This window comes from Zalophus californianus, chromosome 8 (assembly GCF_009762305.2).
Source record: "Zalophus californianus isolate mZalCal1 chromosome 8, mZalCal1.pri.v2, whole genome shotgun sequence".
NCBI lineage: Eukaryota > Metazoa > Chordata > Mammalia > Carnivora > Otariidae > Zalophus > Zalophus californianus.
The window spans coordinates 116,982,745-117,005,440 of NC_045602.1; the positions used below are offsets into that span (position 1 = coordinate 116,982,745).

A 22,696-nucleotide genomic window follows, 5' to 3' on the forward strand; every position below is an offset into this window, starting at 1 on the left:
GAGGAGTGACCTGTGCACAGTCACACAGCTAATGAATGTCTGAGCTAGAATTCAGACTCACGTTTTAGTCATTTCAGGTTAATCTTCCTCTAAGGACTTGAACATTTTTCCCTCTGTTTTCATAAAGTGATCAGAAAAGTGAAAGCCTCTAGAAATAAGAGTTAAAATAGTCATTTTTCTGAGATCAGCACTGTTTTATAGATCTAAATGGTCTTCATCTGTGCTGTCCGGTGCAATTGCCACTAGCTTCATGTGGCTTTTGAGCACCAAAGATGTGGCTAATAGGACTAAGGAGCTGAGTTTTAACTTAATTTGTTAATTTAAATGTAAAGAGCCACAGGTGGCTGGTGGCCGCCTTCGTGGACAGCACACTTGTAGATGAGGTGTTGCAGCTCAGCTCCTGAGCAGGTCATTTGGGAGTACTCTCCCTCCCCTTTCCTTCTCTCTCCCACTGCCCCTACCCCCCACAGTGGGTCTTGCTTTTGGATGGAGGATACCTTCTGAGTTTAATTTTTATTGCTTCTTTAATTCTAACAGTGTGAAGAGTGCCAGTGCTGGCAGCATGGGGTCTGCATGGGATTACTGGAAGAAAATGTGCCTGAGAAATACACCTGTTATGTTTGCCAAGACCCTCCAGGTAGAGATTTCTGGAGTCAGGGATATTAACAATATGTAACCTTTTCCACAGCTGGCCATGAAGCAGCCTCGCTGTCTGTGATCTTGAGACTTCTTTGACATTGGCTAGACTCTTCCTTGTCCCTGTTGCTAGCTCACCTGGTAGACTGCTATCCTGAACTTAGCAGTGAGAGAGCATATGGAAAGCCTGGCCTTGAGCTAGAATTACTTTTTTATTGTAGTAAAAATCATATAATATGAGATCTACCCTCTTAACAAATTTTTAAGTGTACAGTACGGTTTGTTTATAAACTATAAACACAATGTTGTACAGCAGATCTCTAGAACTTTTTCATCTTGCCTGACTGAAACTATAAAAACTGGAATGCTTTACAGATTTGCATGTCATCCTTGCCTTGCTTAGGGGCCATGCCAGTCTTCTCTGTATTGAGCTAGTTTTAGAATATGTGCTGCTGGAGCAAGCACCTTTCCTTTTATTGAGAGTTCATGAAGATGTGGGCTCTGTCTTTGGCTTTTTGGGGCTGTTGAAGGGTTAGGAACCTGCCTCTGCTCGCTCTGGTGGCACCTGCCCTCCATTGCATCATTGCCACCTGGAAGAGAGATAAGCCTTTGAGGGGAAGGGGAAAGGTGTAGTTGATAGGGCTCAATTGCTACCCAAACCAGCGAATTAATTCCTTAACAGGATCATTTAGTTACATTGTTCCATGGCTGGCCTGTGGCTCTTGGGTTCCCTTTTCCAGAAGTCTTATATATCTGTGGTTCTTGTCTTGGTGTCAATGGGATGGTGATATCTTTTCCCTTCACCACCTGTAAGGTTTCTCCCCTTGGCTCCAGTTCCATGATCCCAAGGTTAGGCAAGACTAGACAATGCTTAAGTGCCTCTACTTCTGTTGATTCTTTTTGTCCTATGAGGTAGGCCTGGCGGGAGCTCCTATTCCTGTTTTGGCTTATGAGGAAGAAATTGATGCCCAGGAACATGAATGACTTTCCCAATCTCGTAAAGCAAATTGGAATTAGAACTGACTTGTGGGGTCAGATATTGATTTTGTTGGTTGTGTAGGGAGAGGCTAGTCACCGTAGTTTGTGTTTTAGAAGTGTGTCCCCTTGGGACCTGATGACCTCTGTTGTGACACTGTATCTCCTTGTGCTAGATTAGTCCATAGATGGAGAGGAATCTGCCTGTTTGTCCCTTTATCCCCAGGAAAGAATATGGTCAGAAGATTAGTCTGTGAATCATAGAATATTATTAATGGGCAGGATCTGAGAGACCACTTAGTTCAGCCCTCACATTTGATAGGTGAGCAAATACAGACCTAGAAGGGACATGACAGGGCTAAGACCAGTCAGCAAGTTAGTGCCAGATAGGAGATGAGAACCATGGTCTTTGACCTTTGTTTCGTAAAACAGGTGGTACTGCTCTGAATCCTGCTGCTCAGGCCACTTGTGCAGCAGCTGCCTCTGAGATGCTGCACGTAATCCTTAGGGCTCCTTAGCACCGCTTAAAAATCCCTTTTGTCCACTTTATTATCTCTCACTCCTCCCCTCCCTCCACCTTTCCCTTTTTACAAATCATGTACGCCATCTTCATTGACTCCTCTGCACTTGCTGAACTTTTACAACTCTAATTGCCAGTGCTGTAAATAGACTCCTCCTTGAATCAAGTGCTCCGTGTCTTTTACATTTATATTTATAGCCTGTGTTTGACTCTGCAGTGTCTTGGACTGGAAGTTTAACCTAACAGACTTATTCTTTAAAGGTTACTTAAAGATGTTTTTTACAGAATCGAGGTATATCCCTACCATGTGTTTTAGTAAAGCTGGGAAGAGCCCAAGAAACTTGATAGGGATTGTATGGGTTATTTCAGGGTTTTTATAGATATTGGGAAGTAAATGCTTGTCTGGTTGAAAGTTGTTCCTTGGGCTTTTGGAGCAGGAAATACTGCCGAGTCACATGTAGTTGTGTTTTCAGTTCTTCCTAAGGATTCCTGTAATGAGCAAGACCACTGAAACCATCCAATTCATCTGTCATTATACTAGATGAGAAATGGAGGTTCAGAGAAGGGAGGGTGCCTGACTATTTATATTTAGTAAGGTGGTAGGTGACAGTTGGAAGGGCGACTTGGAGCTTCTTTCTACTTGATAAATCCATTCAAGATGTCTTTTGCCATATGCTGGGGATACAACCATGAACAAATGGTTCCTATTATTCTTGCTCTTAGTGGAGTTAGGGCCAGAAACAGATGTCAAAATAAGTCCAATAAGCAAGAAGATGTTAGATAGGGATGAATGCTTTGGCGGGGGAGGTTAGCAACCAGATAGGGAAGGAGTTAGGAGGCATTGAAGAGGCTTTCTTACTTTGAAGGTAACAAAAGGCCCGTCTGAGGAAGTGGAAAGGTGCCAGTCCTTCAGGGGCCTTAGAAAATAATGCTCCAGACAGAGAGGATGCTAGAGCAGAGATCCTAAGACCAAAAAGATGGATGTGTTCCAGAAACTGAAAGGAGGCCACTGTAAGGGCTGTAAGGGTGGGGCAAGGAGGGCAAGAAGGACTGGGTGCAGTTGGCTCATTAGGCCAGTGTTAGGGCTTTGGCTTTTTTTTTTTTTTTTCTGTATGCAGTAGGAAGTCATTGAAGGTTTTAAACAGGAGATGTAATGATGTGATTTAAATTTAAAGAGATACCTAGGTTCCCACTCCACCTCTGGCCTGTTCTAGGAGATCAGGAAATTTACATGTCTTACTGCCTTATTCCCAATCCCTAGAAGGGAGCCCAGGATATAGTAGGTGCCAAGTAAATGTTTACTGGATGAATAAATAAAATGAACACACCAATCCATCCTTCCAGTAATTTATGTGATAACTGCAATGATACAATGGTCTGGGTTTCCTTCAGGCCGAGTATTAACTCTCTCATTGTCACTGCTTTAGGTCAGAGGCCTGGCTTCAAGTACTGGTATGACAAGGAGTGGTTGAGCAGGGGACATATGCATGGCCTGGCCTTTTTAGAAGAGAACTACTCCCACCAGAATGCCAAGAAGATTGTGGCCACCCACCAGCTTCTTGGAGATGTGCAGAGAGTGATCGAGGTTCTCCATGGCCTGCAGCTCAAGATGAGCATCTTGCAGTAAGTGTGGCACCTGTAGCTTTGGGGATGAGTCTGATTTGAGATGGTCTGGGTGTGGGGGGGAGGCAGGATCAATTTGAGATTGGAAAGCCACAAAATCAGTGATAAGACCATCGAGTTTGAGACCTTTACTACATCTCAGCCTTTTGGCTAAGGTCAAGTGTAGTGTCTGTTCTTAGCAGTTTAATATCTGATATGTCCTATATCAAAGGACAATATATTAAATGGATTTTGGAACTAGGAGATGGAATAGGAGCTTGCTCTGACCACTCCACACATTGACCTGGTATTGCAGTACTTCCAGGAATGGTGCACCCCCTCGGGGGTAGAGGGGAATATGTCAGTTACACAGTAAACGTTCTTTTTTAAAAAAACAACCCTATTCAGGTAGAATTTATATATAATTAAGTTTGCTCATTTTACAGGTTCATTGAGTTTTGACAGATGTATTCACCCTTGCAACCGCCACCATAATCAAAATATGGTGTATGTATGTATAGTTTAGTTTGTTTACTGTTTTGGTATACAGTTCTGAATTGTTTTTATTGTAAAATATGCATTATATAAAATTTATGTTTTATAAATTTATGAACAGTCTTAGCTTTTTATTTTTTATTTTATTTTATTATTTTTTTAAGATTTTATTTATTTATTTGACAGATAGAGAGCACAAGTAGGCAGAGCGGCAGGCAGAGGGAGAGGGAGAAGCAGGCTCTCTGCTGAGCAGGGAGCCCGACATGGGGCTCGATCCTAGGACCGTGGGATCATGACCTGAGCTGAAGGCAGATGCTTAACTGACTGAGACACTCAGGCGCCCCCCCCCTTAACTGTTTTTAATATATAGTTCAGTAGTGTTAAGTACATTCACCTTGTTGAAACCAATCTCCATAACTCTTCATCTTGCAAAATTGCAACTGTGTATCTGTTAAACAACTTCTCTCCTCTTTGCCTCTTCCCCTCCCCTGGCCACCACCATTTTAGGTGTTTCTGTGAATCTGACTACTCTAGATACCTCATATAAATGGGATCCCACAGTATTTTGTATTTGTATTTGTCTTTTTTGTGACTAGCTCATTTCACTTAGCACGGTGTCTTCAAAAGTTCATCTATATTATAGTCAGTATCAGAATTTCCTTCCTTTTTAAAGGCTGAATAATATTCCATTGTAGGTAATGTTGGATTTTGTTTATCCATTCATCCTTAACACCCCTGACCGGTAAATAAAGTAACATTGAAAACTGCTGGAAGAGATAATATTGGCAGGCCTGCTCTCTAGCCTAGTGGTTGCTCAGTAAGTCTTTTCTCTTCATGGTTTGCTCATGCAAAGTTTTAGGTGTTCTGGAACTGGACTTCTGGCTTTTAGTGGCTAGAAGTTTGAGGAGTGAAATTGAGTGTGAATTCCCCTTCTGTGGTTGCATTCTGTGTGTCAGATGACCCACATTCATACAAGCTCTGAGAAAGACATGTAGCTCTTATTGGGGTCCCTTGGCTTTAATAACGAGACGGTGTTTCTTTCTTACTGAAATACCACTGCTCCTGGCCTTATCCTATATTTTGGAACCTTGTCCCTTCTGAATTCCCATTTAGATCCTTCATCTTTATAGCAGTGACTTTGTACTGGAATTAAATTGACTTCTAGCAATTCAGAAGAGGGCATAGGGAGATCTTGTTCATCATTATATGTGGAGAAAAGATCCTGGGCGGAGGGAGTGTGGTCCCAGTATGTCTGTGTACACATGGATAGTCTCTGCTATCACAAACTCTGGGGCCTCATTCTCAGAAATACTGTTCCTAAGTGGCCTGGCAGATTTATTTTCAAAGGCAAACAATAAACCTGGGAGTAACCTCAGAGCATCTATTGTCATTTAAAAAGTAGCATGCATGTCTGTACCTTCCTTCTTCATGATTGACAGGGTGTACAAAGAAAGGCCAGGGAGGGTTTTTGTGTGTGTGTGTGTGGAGTAGTAGCTGGGGCTTCAGGTCTTACCTGGAAGGGCAAAAATTCTAGGAAGGGGGAAGCAGAGACTTGTGATTTTCATGCAAGAGAAGGTCCGTACTGTGGCTTACATGCTCCAGTTAACAGATTTCAGACTGCAGTAAACCTGAACGTTAATGATGACTCTCATTTCCCCTGATGCAGTTATGATTTCAGAGGTGTGTCTGGCATCTTGGATTCCTGGGACAGGCTGTGATACCCTGCTGACACTGGTCCAGGGACCTAGGCTGCCTTGATACTCGTTTCCTGTCCTTCTCCAGTGAATAGGAGGGGTTTTGGTGATTGTGGGAGGTAGAGCTGAGAAAGGATACTTGTAGCCCCTTGGGAACATAATTTTAGGTTCTGTAGAATCACTCCATGCTTTCATATGTATGGCCTATTCCATTTGTGCAGGAATTCAGCCAAGTGTGTGTGGAGGGGTACCCATATATGGGAGTTGCTGGGGAGTTAAGCTGTGCTTTCCTGCTGATCTGGTTTCAGTGTTTTTTCACTGGGGGCTGGGAAAGTACTGTTGACTATATCGTGGGATGATTCTTTATCCCAATCATGTGTGATTGTTCCAAGCATTATAGGATGTTAGGCATCCTTGGATTCAGTGAACTAAATGCCAGTAGTACCTGTCAGTCATTGTGGCAGTTAGAAAGGTCATGCAACACATTTCTGCCCATCTCTGAACCAGATGTGAGTAGCACCTGTCTGTTTATTTCCAAACGCCCCCCTAGAGGGCACTGCCCCCCCAGCTGGGATCTCTGGTAACCATGGGCCTTACTCCAGAAGCCCACTGTTTTTTTCCTTCCCTCCCTCCCTTTTTTCCTTCTTTTCATTTAATGATCAAAGGTAATAGTGGAAGTTCTGGGTAGTAAAGAAGAGTTAAAAGGTGACGTTCATCTAGAGTAGTGGCTTTTAAACTTAATAAAATTTTTATTCCACAGTAAGAAATATGTTTTATGTTTCTCACATATATAAAACTGAAACTAAAATTTCACAGAACACCTACTGTTACTTAGAATGGTACATTATGATATTTTCTATTCTGTTTTCCTTTCTATAGTTGATTATGCCGCTCGCTTCGGCAGCACTTAGACTAAAATTGGAACGATGCAGAGTAGGTTAGCATGGGTCTTGCGCAAGGATGACACGCAAATTTGTGGAGCATTACAATTGATTATTATCCAGTAGATTAATTTAATGATCCTCCATTGGGTCAAAACTCAAACAGGGAATGATTCTGGGAGACTAAAGTACTAACACAGAGTTTTATGTGCACATATGTGCAGGCAGAGCTTTCAACAGATTCTCAAAGGAAAGGAGTCTGTGGCTCAAAAAAGGATTAGAATCCCTGTTCTTTAGTAACAAAGTTTTCTCCTTGGAATGGTGAGAGTAAAAGATTTTAGAAGAATTTTTAAAAAAATTACTAATGGCTTATACGTAGATGACTTTGATTCCTGCCCCCTTGACCCATTGTCATTGTATTTTTTAAAAGATTTTATTCATTAGAGGGAGAGAGAGAGAGAGAGAGAGAGAGAGAGAACGAGGAGGGGGAGGGGCAGAAGGAGAGGGACAAGCAGACTCAATGCTGGACTCGGGGATCATGACCTGAGCCAAAATCAGACACTTAACTGACTGAGCCATCCAGGTGCCCCCATCATTGCATTTTGTAACTGAAAGCTATTGCATGCCAGGATTATCATGCCGGCTTATTAGGTTATTTTTAGTAACTCACATTTGAAGAGTACTTTGCTGCCAACAAAGTACTTTATTTGAATTAATTCACTTAATCTTTATCAAACTCATTGGCTAATGGCAGACAGATGGTTAGCCCAGTTTTGCAGAGGAGGGAATGGGAATGAGTCTGGCTGAGTGACTCATTATAGCTGTTCTACTAATCAGTGGCTGAATTGAAATGCAGTCAGGTCTTGTGACTCCAAGTCCAGTCTCCCTCACCATGCGTGTTCACAGTGGGAGCTTGCCTACAGGTGGTCTCCTCAGAGACCGTGGATTCATGTTCCCTTTTGCTTGGTAAATGGTGGCTTGTAGCCAGATGGCCCAAGTGGGGAGCTCCTCTTCCTTTTGGGAGAATGGGAATTGAGACACCCCTGCAGTGGTCCCAGTTACTCCAAAGCCCTTTGTATGTTTGCCCTCCCAACAGAAGCAGGGAGCATCCTGATCTGCAGCTGTGGTGTCAGCCTTGGAAACAGCACTCAGGGGAGGGGAGATCTCATTTGAAACACATCCACGTCACTGAAGCCAAGAGCAAAGAGGAAGTCCCAAGTTATAGAACTTTGAACGGGGCGGTGGAGAAGCCCTTGCCCCTGCCCCTACCCCGGTCTGTGGAGGAGTCCTATATCACCAGCGAGCACTGCTATCAGAAGCCCCGCGCCTATTACCCTGCTGTGGAGCAGAAGCTGGTGGTGGAGACCCGGGGCTCTGCCCTTGACGATGCGGTCAACCCCCTCCATGAGAACGGTGATGGTTCTCTCTCTCCACGTCTGGGCTGGCCTCTAGACCAAGACAGGAGTAGGGGGGACAGTGACTCCAAATCTAGCTCCCTAAAGGTATGTGGCTCACTTGTACTTGTTCTTCACTTAGTGTTTGAGTGCTTGGGCTCTCCCTGTAGGGTTCTGTGGAAGACGTTTATTATAAAGTTGTACTTACTGTAAAATTATATTTAAAGGTGCTTATCATAGGTGTTTTTTGGTGGGTTAAAATGGGTGCAAAGTCAGGAGAGCCCGATTAAACCAGAAATCCTGGTTACAGGAAATGCCCACAAAATGACAGTCACTGGGGGGGGGGAGGTGGGAAGAAGTGAGGAGAAAAGTGGTGATTGGCACTTGATAAACGGAAGTTAAGTTGGAAATGGGTTTTTTCTTTAACAGGGTTCATGTTGTAATTGCACCTAGCTGCTAATTCTTAGCATGAGCAAAGAATGAGTGAAGTGTTTTGTTAGGCATAAGGTTTTCAATACAATTCTATGATAGCTTTACTTTGACTTTTAACTTTGCAGCCCTGATAGAACAGTCCATTTTGTCAGAATATTTGCTGGTTATCAGCTTTCCCAAGAACAGCTCTCAATTTTTTGTTATTCAAATCATGCTCTTCTAGAGCCTCTTTGTGTCATTTTCCTGCCAGTGTTGTCATCTTTAATGTTCACTGGTGTCATTCTGTCCTGTCCTCAGTTGGTCAGTGAGGCTTTGTGTAACTGGAGAGTTTCTCCACCCTGGTTATCCTTCCTTTCAAACTTTACTCCGTGGTTGGCATCACCAGCATTAGATATGTTACTGCATATTGCCGGGTGGGACATCCTAGATTATAAGCCCCTCATGGATGGGCATTGTGCCCTTGCCAGTGTCTAAACAGTGCTAGTTAAGGTTGGTGAGGTTGGTTTTGGAGACACACCCAGTTTCAAGTCTGGGCTTAGCCACTTACTGTGTGATGCTGAGCACTTTATCTCCTTAGATGTGTCTCTTTACCTCCCTGTGGGAGGGGCCAGTGCCCGTGTCCTCTAGTTATTATGCAGTGTGTCTGTGAAGAGCTCTCAGCACAGAGCTTTACACAGTCAGCTCTAATAAATATTAGCTTGACCCTATTTCATTTCAAATGAATGAAGGAAGGAAAGGTTGAGATCCAAACTGTAGAAAAGGGTTGTGATCCTACAAACTAGGCAGATTCCCTAGAGGCATCTGCCACATAGTAAAAAATCAGAAAATACCGGGCCTGAACAAGTCAGCTAGGATTAAAAATATCTTTCATTCCTGACAAGCTGACCATAGGCCAACACAGTGTTTTATAACCTTATCCTGTTTCATCCCCATGAACCTGTAAGATAGGTTTTACTACTTGCCTCAGAGGCTCAGAGAGGAAAAATAACTAATCCAGGCTCACACATTCAGCAAGACAAGGAGCTTGGACTTAAAACTAATTTGTCTGACTCCTGCTAAGTAATATACTAACCCCTATCTGTGCCCATCCTGCTCTACTCTGATCTCCGGGCTCTAGAAGCCATTCCGTGGGGCCTCTTCCAGGCCTGGGGCATTGGGCCAGTCACTGGGAAGCAGTTGTGAGGCCTGTGCCGCCCTGAGGTGTTTGTGATTGCTACACCAGGCATTCCTCTGCCAGGTGTCCAAGACAGGAAGAGAGGGGGATAGAGGTTTGGAATATTCAAACTGCAACTGATTTTTCAGACGGTTGTAAACTCTGGCTGGTTGGAGAAGGGGCTGGGAGCTGTCTCCACTCAGTAACTTAAATGCCATTGCATTCCTAGGTGAGGGAATATGTCTCCAAAAAGGTCCTACCCGAGGAAGCCCCCACTCGGAAGCTGCTGGACAGAAGCGGAGAGGGGCTGCTGAGCTCCCAGCACCAGTGGCAGTTTAACCTGCTGACCCACGTGGAATCTCTTCAGGACGAAGTCACACATAGGATGGACTCCATTGAAAAAGAGCTGGATGGTAGGGCTCCTTCTCTGGCTCTCCACAGAGAGCTGTATTCTTGCCTCCTTTCTTTTCAGTCTCATCAACCCCCATTCTCCCTCTAGATGAGCAAGCTTTACTTTTAGTACTTATCTGGCACTTTTAAGGTCTGTGTGATGTCAGGAGTCCTCCCTCACTTACCTAGTGCCTTCCGCAAAGCGGAGTGCAGAAGTATAACTAGAAGTATAACTAACTGTCTGCAAGCAGTGTGCGACCTGAGCAACTTTGCTAACCAAGTTCTGTGGGGGATTTCAATTTTGACTTAATAGAGTTTTTTGGATGTCTTTGAGGATTAATCTGAAGAAACCTTTTATTTCGGCCTTTCATAAAATCTAAACTGAAGCTTTCTCTTCTTTATCAGTAGAGATTTAAGAACTTGACTGGGTCATTTGGGTAACCCTGGGTATTTCTCCCAGGTGTTAGTGGTAACAGATGGGCCTGATAAACATGCTCAAGTTCAGTCTCTTTTGATCCCTAGGAAGTTGTCAGTTTGATTTTTGAAGACAGAATTCCTTCTTGATTTTTCACTTATTAATTTTTTGTTTTCATTCTTAAAAAGGAGCCAAATTGAAAAGTAAATATTCCATTGGCAGATTCTGAGTGTAGTCAGGCTACCATTGCTGTAATTGGGGATATAAAGCTACTTGTGCCATACGTTATACAAGCTAGAGTCATGAGGTGTGACCAGGGCAAGTGTATGGCCGAGGCGCTGCCAAAGGCGAAGTGTGGCAGGGGAAATGATAACTGGAAGTCTTCCTGGAACCCCTGTGTCTGAAGCCGAGCCTTGAGGAAAGTGAGGTTTTCTGAGGGAGGGCGGTGACTCGGTAGGTGATAAAAGGGCTGGCTTGACTGGGAAAGGGTTGTCCTATTTAAGAAAAGTGAGAGAAGGACCTCTATGCCCTGATGCTTCTGCCCTGCCCTGGAGGCAAACCTGAGGAACTGGGAATGGGAGACTAATTCAGGGTCCATTCTAAGGGCACTTCTGGAAGGGGGAGTGTTTCTGTCCCCTTTACTCCTAAAAGGTTTCCTTGGGCTCCTTAGAATGGTAACTGATTCCACTGTCTGAAAACCCTGCTATTCTCTAGGTGAAAGAGGATTGAATGCCAGACTGGAAATTATGGATTTTGAGAGAATAGCAGTAGGAGTGGCTCTGGGTCCCTAGAGTAGGCTTAGCACTGTGGAAACAGGGAGGGTGTTCTTTTGTTGCCAAAGGAGCCTGCCCTTAGGGGAGACATCACTGTTTCCCCACTTCTTACTGACTTGTCACTCCTGTTCAGTCTCGTGGCCAGTGTGGTGAGGAGGTTAAGTCCGGGCTCCCTTCTCTGGCCTTCCTGAGGGCCTCTTATGTGTGCTGCTGATCTGGGGTCATGTACTCTGTTTGTGTTCTGATAGTCTAGGCCCTGAAGTGTGAAAATCAATGATAAATCATAGAGATTTTATTCAGATAAACAGACTTTTCCATTGTATTTAATTAAGATTTATCGGAATCCCATTTTATTTCAACCATAGTAGGGAGTGAACTCTTGAGTTTATCCAAATACCATTAAGATAAACTGAGCTTTTATAAGAATTTGGATATAGTATTCCTTTTAAGAAATAGTCTAATAAATATTTTTTGACTGATTTATATTTTAAAAGAGTTACTGTTTTTATATTAACCATAATTTAATAATTTATGTAGGGAGTGGGAGAGGGAGAAGCACGCTTCCCTCTGAGCAGGGAGCCCGACACGGGGCTTGATCCCAGGACCCTGAGATCATGACCTGAGCCGAAGGCAGGCGCTTAACTGACTGAGCCACCCAGGCGCCCAAGAAAAGATTTTTTTAAAAATTCTTTTAAAAGATTTTATTTATTTGTCAGAGAAAGAGCTCACAAGCTGGGGAAGCGGCAGGCAGAGGGAGAAGCAGGCTCCCCATTGAGCAGGGGAGTCTGATGCGAGACTCAATCCCAGGATTCCGAGATCATGACCTGAGCCAAAGGCAAATGCTCAACCAGCTGAGCCACATAGGTGCCCAAGAGAAAAGATTTTTAATGACTATGAAAATATTGAATCTTTTAGCATCAGAAATATTATTTTAAGAAAAAAATGTTACTGGGGCGCCTCGGTGGCTCAGATGGTTAAGCGTCTGCCTTCGGCTCAGGTCATGATCCCAGGGTCCTGGGATCAAGTCCCGCATCGGGCTCCCTGCTCCTTGGGAGCCTGTTTCTCCCTCTGCCTCTCTCTCTCTCTCTCTCTCTCTGTCTCTCATGAATAAATAAATAAAATCTTAAAAAAAAAGAAAAAAGAAAAAAATGTTACTTTACTGAGCATTGGCCTCTATCTAGATGGTCTGGGAGAGTATATGAAATGGAACCTCACCTTTGTGACCTTCTGTCTTGCTTACTATCATTATACTGCTGAGAACCTTTTGAGCTCCCTTAAAAGAGAAACTTGGGGTGATGGTCCAGCACATGGTAGGGAGAGAAGGCTGGCCTGCTGGATGCTGGGGAGTCCAGAGGAGATGCTATTGGCTCTCATAGTTCAGGGTCATCTTCAGTCCTGGAGATCTAGAGAGAAGGTTTCCACCTTAGGGGCTCCAAACACTCCTCTTAACCAAGCTCAGAGACTACTGAGTAACCTAGACTCTTCTAGGCAGCACACCGGTGCTCTTTCTTCCTTTGCATGCCTCCTGGGTCACCATAGTCTTGGATGGTGTCTTTGGTGAGCCTGGAACCAGATCAGAAGTAGTTATAATGACCATAAGAGGGGCCTCTCAGCAACTGTAGGATCATCTTGTCAAAGACAGATGGACTGACATTCTGTCTGTCTTTTGGAAATGACCTGGCCAGTCCTAACTGCCTCTTTTCTTTTTTTTTAAAGATTTTTATCCTTTTATTTGAGAGAAAGAGAGAGCGTGAGTGGTGGGGCTGGGCAGAGGGAGAAGTAGACTCCCCACTGTGCAGCTAGCCAGACTCAAGGCTCCATCCCAGGACCCTCAGATCATGACCTGAGCTGAAGGCGGATGCTTAACCTACTGAGCCACCCAGGTGCTGCCCCTGACTACCTCTTTTCTACACTCATCCAGATGGGCTCTTCCAGCATTGCTTTCGGGCCTTTTCTCCATTTATTCTTGTGCCCTTTTGCTGAGCAGTCTCTTATCTCCTAGTTTTTTTCCTTAAAGAATAATTGATGTATTGAAACTGGTCACTGGGGAGTTTTATCTTGCTCAGCAGGTCACTAGTCACTCTCCCGTGACTTTGATCCTTTACTCTTGACTTTCAAGTTCAGGTCTGAGAAGGCAATCTTATTTTCTTATTTTCAAGTCCTTGTACTGGTTGGGATGAGGAGGAGGGGCTGTTTCTCCTCCTTGGAACCCCCACGTACCAACAAGAAATCAGAGGGAGGCAGGCGAGTTTTGGAGCCCGAGCAGTCAGTGGGCACTTTGCTAGGCCATTCCCACATTTTCTCACTCTCTCTGTTGAGTGCCTGCTGTGTTTCAGGCACAGTTGAGTGTTTAGGGATATCATGGTAAGCAAGGCAGACTTGGCTTCTGCCCTTATGGAACTTGATCTTGAGGTAGAGACAGGTATTAATTAAATTATCCCATTATATATAATTATAAACCATGGTAAGTGCTCCAAAGGAGGAAAGATTTGATCACATAGCACCCTTAATTTAACACAGCAACATGATTTAGGGTATAGAGTTGAGGAGAGCTTCTCTGGGAAGTAACTTACAGGGAACAAAGGATTTTGAAAGGTGGGAAGGAAGGTGGAGGGCTGGATCTGAGGAGGGAAGAGGATTATGTGTGAGGCTATAAGCTCTTTGAAGAACAGGCACTGGGTGGGTCTTCCTCTTTCTGCACCTTCAGCTCAAGGGTCCAGAAGGTGCTCAGTACAGGTTGGCTCATGAACTAGAAAGGGTACAGGCACACTGGGGTGAGCACAGGCCTCCCTGGAGGGGCTGTCTCTTGTCAAAAGATGCAGGGTTCCAAAATGGCCTCTCTCCAGATGCCAGAGCTTCGGGGAGGGCTTGGGAAGAAAAAACATCTTCTATAGAGAAATCCCTGATCTCAGAGATAAGGCAGTTTTTTAGATATTGAACAAATATTAATCAAGGATGTTAGTACCTGGACATCTTACATTAAATACTTAGAAAATAAAGTCAGAGTATTCAGTGTTACTGATGATAGGAATATGAAGCAAATCAGACTTTATAGTGATAAAAATAGACCTTTTCAAGTGCCTTTAGATTCTCATTTTTCTTAATAGGAGGCTAAAACACAATGCTCTCTGATGTCCAACAAAGGAAAACCTTATAAAGACTAGGGAGTGGGTCCTGGGTGGCTCAGTTGGTTAAGCATCTGCCTTCAGCTCTGATCATGATCCCGCGGTCCTGGGATTGAGTCCCGTGTCAGACTCCCTGCTCAGCTGGGAATCTGCTTCTCCCTCTCCGAGTGCTCCTCCTCCCTACTTGTGCTCTCTCTCTCTCAAATAAATAAATAAAAATCTTGAAAAAAGAATGAAAGAATTAAAAAAGACTGGGGAGTAACACTGAGGAAGGTGGGTTCTTCAAAGCCTTCTAGACTGTAGAGCTGCACTAATACAGTAATCACTAGCTTATATGTGGCTCTTTTTAAGATTTTATTTATCTTTATCTGAGAGAGAGCACAAGCAGGGGGAGCTGCAGGCAGAGGGAGAGGGAGGAGCAGGCTCCCCGCTGAGCAGGGAGGCCAGTGCGCAGCCTGATCCCAGGACTCCAGGATCATGACCTGAGCCGAAGGCAGATGCTCAACCAACTGAGCCACCCAGGCGCCTCTGTGTGTGGCTCTTTAATGAATTAAAATTGAATAAAATTTGAGTTCAGTTCCTTAGTCATACTAGCTACATTTTAAGTGCTCAATTAGCTACATATGGCTAGTGGCTCCTGTATAGACAGCACAGATGTAGGCCATTTCCACTGCAGAAAGTTCTGTTGGACTGCGCTCCTCTAAAGCATTTGAGCCTTGTCCTAGGGGGAATACTTTGTAGAGAGGGTGATGAGTCAGTGTTGCCTGAGTGGCCCCCCCCTCCCGTCGCCTAACCTTGTGGGGATAGTTGGGAGAAGATGCTGAAATTCTTGCTGATGTTCTCACAGATGAAGTGTTAGGAGCTCACTGGGTCTTCTTTCTCTTCTGCCTACAGTGTTGGAGAGCTGGCTGGACTACACTGGGGAATTGGAGCCCCCGGAGCCACTGGCCAGGCTTCCGCAGCTCAAGCATTGCATCAAGCAGCTGCTGATGGACCTGGGCAAGGTGCAGCAGATTGCACTCTGCTGCTCAACATGAAACTGGGCACCCAGAACTAGTGGGGGCACAATCCTGGGGCACCTGCAGGAGGAGCTTTGCATATTTAAATAAATAAACCTAGCATGCCGAATGCACGTGACACCGACTGACTTCAGGGATCTGGGCAGGGGGTGTGATAGACATTGGACAAAGGGGCCATTTTGGCTGCTGGAGGGCAGGGCACTCTGATCTTGAAGCCTACCAAGAAGGTAGCAAATAGACTCTTGGGATTCCCTTCTTCTGTGCACATCGTTGAATGGAGAGTGAGTCTTTTTGCACAAACTTGACTTGAAATCGTGCCACCGATAAATGGAATGAGAGCCAAAAAAGTTTAGTCAGAAACAGTTGTAAATTCAACTTGCAGCTTATTTAATTGACTTTTTTGTCAGGGTGGGGCACATGCCAAGCCTTCTTGTTTCTGCCTGGCATGGATTTAGGCAGCAGGCACCATTTTCATTTTTCCAGCTTCGTGAGGATGTTGTGACTTCACATTCTGTGGAGGTTGGGAAGGAGCAGAGGCCTTGGCTGCCCTGCCTTCTCCTTAGGACTCTTCACTTTTCTCACCACCTGTCTTGCATGACTTCATGGTACCGGGGACAAGTTTTGTATGGTTTTACCCCAGAGTTGGCTGGGTTGTGTCTTTTGTAGCAAAGCCCGAACAGCCTGTGGAGGAACTAGAATCTCACAGTAATAAGAATCTAGGAGGATTTCCAAACTGAAGCAGGCAGGTTCTGGAACCCAAAGGACAGCGTTTTCTACCCACTTCTTAATGTTGACAGCTTCCCGGTTCTATTTAATGTCCAAAAAATGTTTCCCCAAATTTTGAACTCTTTCACTGTAAAGATTTGTTACAAAGAATGTGGTTTGGAGAATTACCTTATTTTCTATTGTTGTAAACAAACTTCAGATTCTACCTGTGCTGTTTTTCTCCTTCCCAGAAGGGTGTATGTTCAGTAGTTGGCATTTTCAGAATTGTTTTAATATACTTTAACACTTTAGATTTCCTGTTTGTATTATTTTGTGAGGTCAAGGTGATTATGCTGCTTAAGGTCCAGGTACAATTTGTACCTTTTAAGACAACATTTGTTACTCTTGCAGGTCACATGTGTAATTGCTATATTGTTTTTCTTTGCTAGACAAAGTTAAAGAAAATGTTCCATGCTTTGAGGAGTGACCCATTTCACCGTTTAGTTTTCTTATCACTAAAGGCAAAAATCAAAGCACACTTGTCCATTAACACTCACAAGTTGATTATGGGTTTATGAATCTGTAATGTTATATGCTGCAAATATTTACTATGTAAACGTGAAGTAGCCAATATCTCTATAGCAATGACAGTATCTCCAGCGCCATTTGGAATGATTAGACCTTGAAGGCACACAGGTCATTGTGGTCTTGAAGGTCTCTGTACCAAAATCTGTTTCAGGGAATGCTCTGTCCAGTGATTTCTTCACCATTTGATATAAAATAAATTTAGGGCCAGTTGACCTGCTGTAGCTTATCCATCAGAGGGAAGACATGTGGCTGTGACATCTGTAGTAAAGCTGACGCGATTCCTCTCCAAGAGGCTCTTTCCCATTGCTAACATTGGCATTTCTGGTGTGGGAAGAAATGTTCAAGGACTGTGCATGGCATCTATGTTTTGCACAATTTATCAGACAGCCACATTATAAGAATGGTGTGTTTGTCTGAAAAGGGATGAAACAGGATGATTTTCTGTAGCCACAACTGTGAGGTATGATGACTGTTGTATTATTAGATTACTGATTTTTCTTTTCTCAAATACATTCGAGCATCACATCTGGGGAAGCTACTACAACTTTAAGGGAGTCAATGTCATGTCTTTCTCAAAGGTGGAAGCAGAAACTGAATTACCCTAATTCTGCCAAGTGGCCATTATTGAGTTTATTGTTTATAAAGTAAATCCCATTTCACTCATTGTGACTTTTGTCCTTAGGGAAGCAGGGATGAGTCCCAAGTTCTGATAACCTCAGTGTGCTTCTCTAATTTAAAGCCATGTTTAGGGGCTCCATCCCCAATTCCTGGGTCAGGCTGAATTAACCCCAAGTTGGAGCACTGGAAACTGTTATTTGCAAAGATTACTGTTACCATGTAGAAATATGTACACTACCTAAGTTTTCTTTGAGAAAAACTATCCACCTATAAAAAATTGCCTTGACAAAAAACAGTTCTGGTTTGACTAACCATTTTGTTTCTTTAAATGATGAGTGTTATGCAAGGTGGACCCTTGATGAGCCAACATTGCACTGTGGATACATATCTATGTTTACGCGCTATTAGAACAGAAGGCGCTGTATATAGAAATGTTGCTTTGAAGCAATATTTGCAAAACATGCAAACTTCTGTATCTGTATTTGGAAAAAATAAAACAGGTTTTTGTTGCTATGTTTCAATCATGTTATAAAGTTCTGTACCCTATTTTTAATACCCATTACATAATTTTCTATAAACATTTTTTAGAGGAAGACTTACATTGTAAACAGATATATCTTCTGCAGGGAAGCAGATGCAAGCTCAAGATTCTAAATCCCAATAAAGTAGGCAAAATAATTTTGAATTCATCTAAGGGTCTTTAATATGTGAACGTAAAATGTCCCACATCGTCCTCTAACCCAGTCTGGCTTGTGCTTTGTGGTGTGAGCTGCAGGCTTATTAGATTTCAGTTGTTGAGAGCAGTGAAGTGAAGATAGGTCTGGCCTTCCTCATATTAAGAGATGGCACCCATTGCAATTAGGACCCTTCTGAGACCAATCCAAATTGCCTATGGACCCCAATTAGTTCCTTCCTGAGTGGACAGAAGACTTAGGGAAAAATAGGCTTTTTTAAGATTTCGTAACAGAGCTTCCCTATTACTTGCCAAAGCCCTTCTCTTTCTAAACAATTACGCTTATTAAAAAAATATAGCTGGAGAGAATTAGAGTGGCTCCAGCAATGTAATAACTCATTAGTTCATGCCAGTTCTACTCAAATTCTAGAGGCCTAAAACATGGCAAGAAAGGTGAATTTGGAGGCTTAAACCAGAGCTCACAAGGAGCTCTCCGTAAGGACCTGCACTAAAACACTTCCTAAAATAGCCCACAGGCATAGGTCTTTTGGGAAGCCTGTGCCCAAAGGGCAGGTTGGTGTAACAAGTTAGTGGCCCAATTGGTATAGAGGTAGCCAGTTGAGTAAGCACTTTGTAAGAGTCGGATAATCGCCTGCCACAACCACTATCCACTACCTTTTTAGGTGGGAAGGCAATTTCATATTCTAGTGAGAGGTAGGGGCGAATATAGAACCACGGCGGCTAAAACCTTTACGGAGACCCCAACTAAACAATGGAATCCCAAGTTGGGTCCTGTGGAGCGAGGAGAGAAATTTTCCAGATGTGGAGGCTCAGGCCTAGCCAACACGCTAATGATCCCACAAAAGCCAATAAATGCCAAGTGAATAGGGAACAAAGGCTTTATTCTCATGGGCTCCCAACTTGGTTTCGCCACCAGCCAAAAAGGAGGTTGGAAGGAGACAGGCTCGGGAAAATAAACCTAGTAAAGAACGAACGAAAGGGACACATCAGACGACTGGAGCTGCCAAAAACTCGGTTTTCATCAACGCGGAATGGAGAGCCAGACTCAGGCCCCCGGACCCGATCGTGGCCCCAGTCCAGAAAATGCCCGAGCCCGGTCGCCCGCAGCTCCACAGCTCAGCCCGTGATGCGCACATCGGTGCGGCGGCGAAGCCGCCGGGCCCGCGCCGCCTCTGGCAGGATGGCGAGCAGCTGCTCCTGCACCAGCATCTCCACGATCTGCTCCTTCGTGCGGATGTCGGGTCGCAGCCACTGGCGGGAGAGTTCCCGCAGCTGACGGAACGCCTCCCGCGGGCCTGCGGCGTCCTGGTAGCGGAACTGTCGGAAACGCTGGCGGAACGTCTCCGGGCCGGGTCGGGAGCCGCCAGGGTGTGGAGGGGAGCGCGGAGCAGCTTCGGGAAGCGGCGGGGGGCCCTGGGCTGGGGGAGGCAACTCCAAGGCCGCGGAGGCCGCCTCAGGAGGCGTAGGAATCGCTTCGGGGACCGCGGCGTTGGGACTGGAGGGCTCGGGGGCAGGCGGTGGGGCCTCAGGGGTCGACGAGGAGCCCGCAGAGTTACGCTCCGGGCCTGAGCTCAGGCCGGCTCCTTCCTCCTTCTCTGGCGGCAGCGCGAGGCCCCCAGCAGCCACCAAGCTCGGCTCAGTCTCCGCCATGACTCCAAGCTCCGGACGTCACTCTTTGTCCCGCAGCCGTGAGCTCAGCACTGCGTCTGCGCGGGGGCGGGCTGAAAGAGGGAGACGTTTGGTGTGTAAGGGCAGAGCCCGCGCGGCCTCCGGGGAAGCGGATGGGGGCAGACCGACAGCCGACGGAACTCGACCGCCCCGGCAAACCGCCTGAGGGGACCGGAAGCGGAAACTCCCGCTAGCCTCTATGATGAGCTCGGCGCCAGAGCGCCCGGAAGCCGAGTCCCGGCTCCCGGAAGCGGCACCCCCCCGCGTTAGCAAGTCACGTCAGGAGGCGGCTGCGACTGAGGGGCTGGGGTGGGCCTATTCAAGCGTGCGCAGGGCTCGTCTTCGCGATGTCGCCTCCCAGCGCCAGTTCGAGGAATCGGAGTCCGAGGAGGAGGGGGAGGAAGAAGAGGAGGAGGAGCTAGAGGAGGAGGAGCCCAGAGGGGTCTTTACCCGCTATAAGCTCTTCCGCCCGCAGGTGATTTGCACCTCCCGCTGCGTGCACACCTCATTATCAGACGGCGAACCAAGGTTTCGCTGGGGCTTGGCGCCCGGCCGGTGGCGGGAGCGGGGCGGCGGGACGGAGATCGGCACTAGGGGAGCCTCCGACCCAGGGAAATCCTCTTTCCGTCAAAAGAGGAGGGCAGTGGCACTCGCCTTGTTGCGAGGATGACAAAATACAACGTGTGAAGATCCCCAACGCGCATAGTAAGACTCTCCCCTCCCATGGCACAAAGTGTATGTTCAAGAACTGTGTGCCATTATTATATTTTGCGTGTCCTTTGAAACCAAGGGACAGGTGCCTCTGTGGGTTCTGCTTTTAACATTAAAATTAGACAGTGAATGCCTTGCCCCATATGCATGGGCTTACTGAGCCCTTGAAATGTGGCTAGTCGGATTTGGGATGTGCTGTAATGTAAAATACACCCAAGATTTAGTACAACAAAGAGTAAAATATCTCAATATTTTTTATATTGATTACATGTTAGATTGATAATATTTTGCATATGTTGGGTCAAATAAAGTATTATTAAAATTAGCCTTGTCATTTTACTTTTTAAATGTGGCTACTAGACAAATTTAAATTATATGTATGGTTTGCATTATATTTCTGTTAAGCAGCCCTGTGCTACCGTTTTGGAGTCAGGCTGCCTTGGTGGAATCCCCATTTCAGGGTTTATTTGCCTTAGGCCAGACATGTTGAGAGGATTGAATCAGCAAAGCCCTTTGAAAGAAAGGGCTTTTTATATGTTTGCTATTGTCTTCATTATGTAAGTTGCTATTTCTGAGCTGCAGGTTTTTTTTTTTTTAATTTGTAAAATGTGGAAGTAATACAACTTACCTCAGAAGTTTTGAGAATTCAGCGAGATGATGCAGATAAAAGCATGTAGCTCTGATAAACCTTCAGTGATAGATTCTGTTTGACGGCTGACTCACAATTATGTTTTGTATCACCATTTTATGGATAGGGAAACTAAGACCCAGAGAGAGACAGAGGACCCATATGAAAGGTTTTGTCTGAGCTCCGTGCAGAAGGAGTGGGTCTGTTTAACAACTTGTAATATACCAGCAGCCCTCATATAAAACTTGCCCCCCCATAGGATGTGCTCTCTTGGATGGGTAGAAGTGGATCCTCACAGAACATTTTTCACAGCTTGAAAACCTTGAAAGTCATTGCAATGGGTCTTGAATATTTTTTTAGTTATTGACACTTAAAATTGGGAGATTTCACATGCAAAACTGGATTTCCAGCTTTTCTTGAAAAAGTAGATGAGCTGACCGCATTGGACCCACTCACATTCCTGCCAATCAACAATTAGCTGGAGCTGAGTCGAGTCTCCTTTTAGACAAGATGCTCTGTCCCAGATGGCCTCAATCCCCACCACTCCCTTTTGTCTCAGAAACAGAATGCTGTTTACATTTACTACTGCTCTCAGGTTGTTGTTTTCCTTAGAGCGATATTTTTCTTTATTTCCAGAGGTGGGAAAACAGGTGTCTAGAGTTTGTTATACCTACTAGCTTCAAACCTTTACTTCCTCTGCTTCACCTCTTGGCATTTTGATTCACTGCCCTGAGTGAACCAACAGTCCTATTCCCTGGGTGGTAACAGGCAGTCAGAAACCTGGGTTTAAGGGAGCACATCAAACCTTGCTGCAAGGACGAAGGGTCATGGAAGGCTTTACTGGGGAGAACTTCAAGCTGATACTCAAGAAGAAAAAGGGTAGATTTAGGGGCATTCCAGGTAGAAGGCATTGCCTGTGCCAAGGCACAGAGTGAATGGGAGCAAAACTTTGTGGAAACTGCAGACTACATGGTGGGGGGTGGCGGGGAGAGTGGCCAGGGTCTGGGAAAGGGATGAAAGCTGATGTTGGAAGGTCATTTGGAAGTTAAATCATAGACTGCCTAGAATTCCATGTTGAAAAATGTAATCCTTGCTCTGTCAGGGAAGGGAATGAACTCTTGTGGTCCATGGAATCACAGAATGTTAGATCTCTAGTCCATTTCTTGCATCCCTATTAGAATCATAGAATATTAGAAATGGAGAGATCTTGGAGATCTATTAGAATTGGAGAATGTTAGAATGGAAGGGACCATTGACATTAAATCCAAAAATTAGATGCAGTTATTCTAAACTCTATGGGTGAGCAAATACCCAGAATCTAAAAAAAAAAAAAGTTAAAATACCTCTTCTGGAATTATCCTACATACTTATGCATATGATTTCAGGTGATTTCCAGGTTTCCTTGAACCCATCCACAGGACCTGGATTAAGTTTAAAATATATTTATATGTATTCCATTCTCCCAAATTTTGCAGGTTAAGAAGTCAGCACACCAAGAGGAAATGGACTGGTCCAAACTAAAACACCTAGTAAGTGGTTCCATGAGGACAGAATTCTTTTGACTTGTAGTCCAATGTTCT

The 22,696-nt window shown here is 44.8% G+C and overlaps 3 protein-coding genes and 3 non-coding genes across 11 annotated transcripts in view; 4 read left to right on the forward strand and 2 right to left on the reverse strand.

Moving 5' to 3' along the window:
- PHF20 (PHD finger protein 20) overlaps positions 1-17,936 on the forward strand; it is a 146,001-nt gene extending 128,065 nt beyond the window's left edge. Inside the window, exons 14-18 of one of the 3 annotated variants that reach the window (XM_027621550.1) lie at positions 538-637; positions 3,559-3,754; positions 7,900-8,305; positions 10,012-10,195; positions 15,380-17,936. In XM_027621550.1, the coding sequence (XP_027477351.1) occupies positions 538-637; positions 3,559-3,754; positions 7,900-8,305; positions 10,012-10,195; positions 15,380-15,522 (1,029 nt within the window). In that variant the 3' untranslated portion in view covers positions 15,523-17,936. Of the gene's footprint in view, positions 1-537; positions 638-3,558; positions 3,755-4,179; positions 4,313-7,899; positions 8,306-10,011; positions 10,196-15,379 lie in introns of those variants that run through there. The other 2 variants (XM_027621551.1, XM_027621552.1) reach the window with 2 other exon arrangements.
- LOC113938798 lies at positions 990-1,101 on the reverse strand. The gene has a single exon (XR_003525003.1). It is a non-coding gene; the product is annotated as a U6 spliceosomal RNA (small nuclear RNA).
- Positions 3,885-4,074, forward strand: LOC113938832. The gene has a single exon (XR_003525031.1). It is a non-coding gene; the product is annotated as a U2 spliceosomal RNA (small nuclear RNA).
- LOC113938787 lies at positions 6,809-6,917 on the forward strand. Its single transcript, XR_003524993.1, has one exon. It is a non-coding gene; the product is annotated as a U6 spliceosomal RNA (small nuclear RNA).
- Positions 17,937-18,971: 1,035 nt separating the features above from the next.
- On the reverse strand, positions 18,972-19,945 carry SCAND1 (SCAN domain containing 1). Its single transcript, XM_027623946.1, has one exon. The coding sequence runs from the start codon at positions 19,757-19,759 to the stop codon at positions 19,226-19,228; it is 534 nt and encodes a 177-aa protein (XP_027479747.1). The 5' UTR covers positions 19,760-19,945; the 3' UTR covers positions 18,972-19,225.
- Positions 19,946-19,955: 10 nt separating this feature from the next.
- Positions 19,956-22,696, forward strand: part of CNBD2 (cyclic nucleotide binding domain containing 2) — a 54,616-nt gene continuing 51,875 nt past the window's right edge. For 3 of the 4 annotated variants that reach the window (XM_027623938.1, XM_027623939.1, XM_027623940.1), the window contains exons 1-2: positions 19,956-20,252; positions 22,592-22,645. In XM_027623938.1, the coding sequence (XP_027479739.1) occupies positions 19,977-20,252; positions 22,592-22,645 (330 nt within the window). In that variant the 5' untranslated portion in view covers positions 19,956-19,976. The other variant, XM_027623943.1, reaches the window with a different exon arrangement.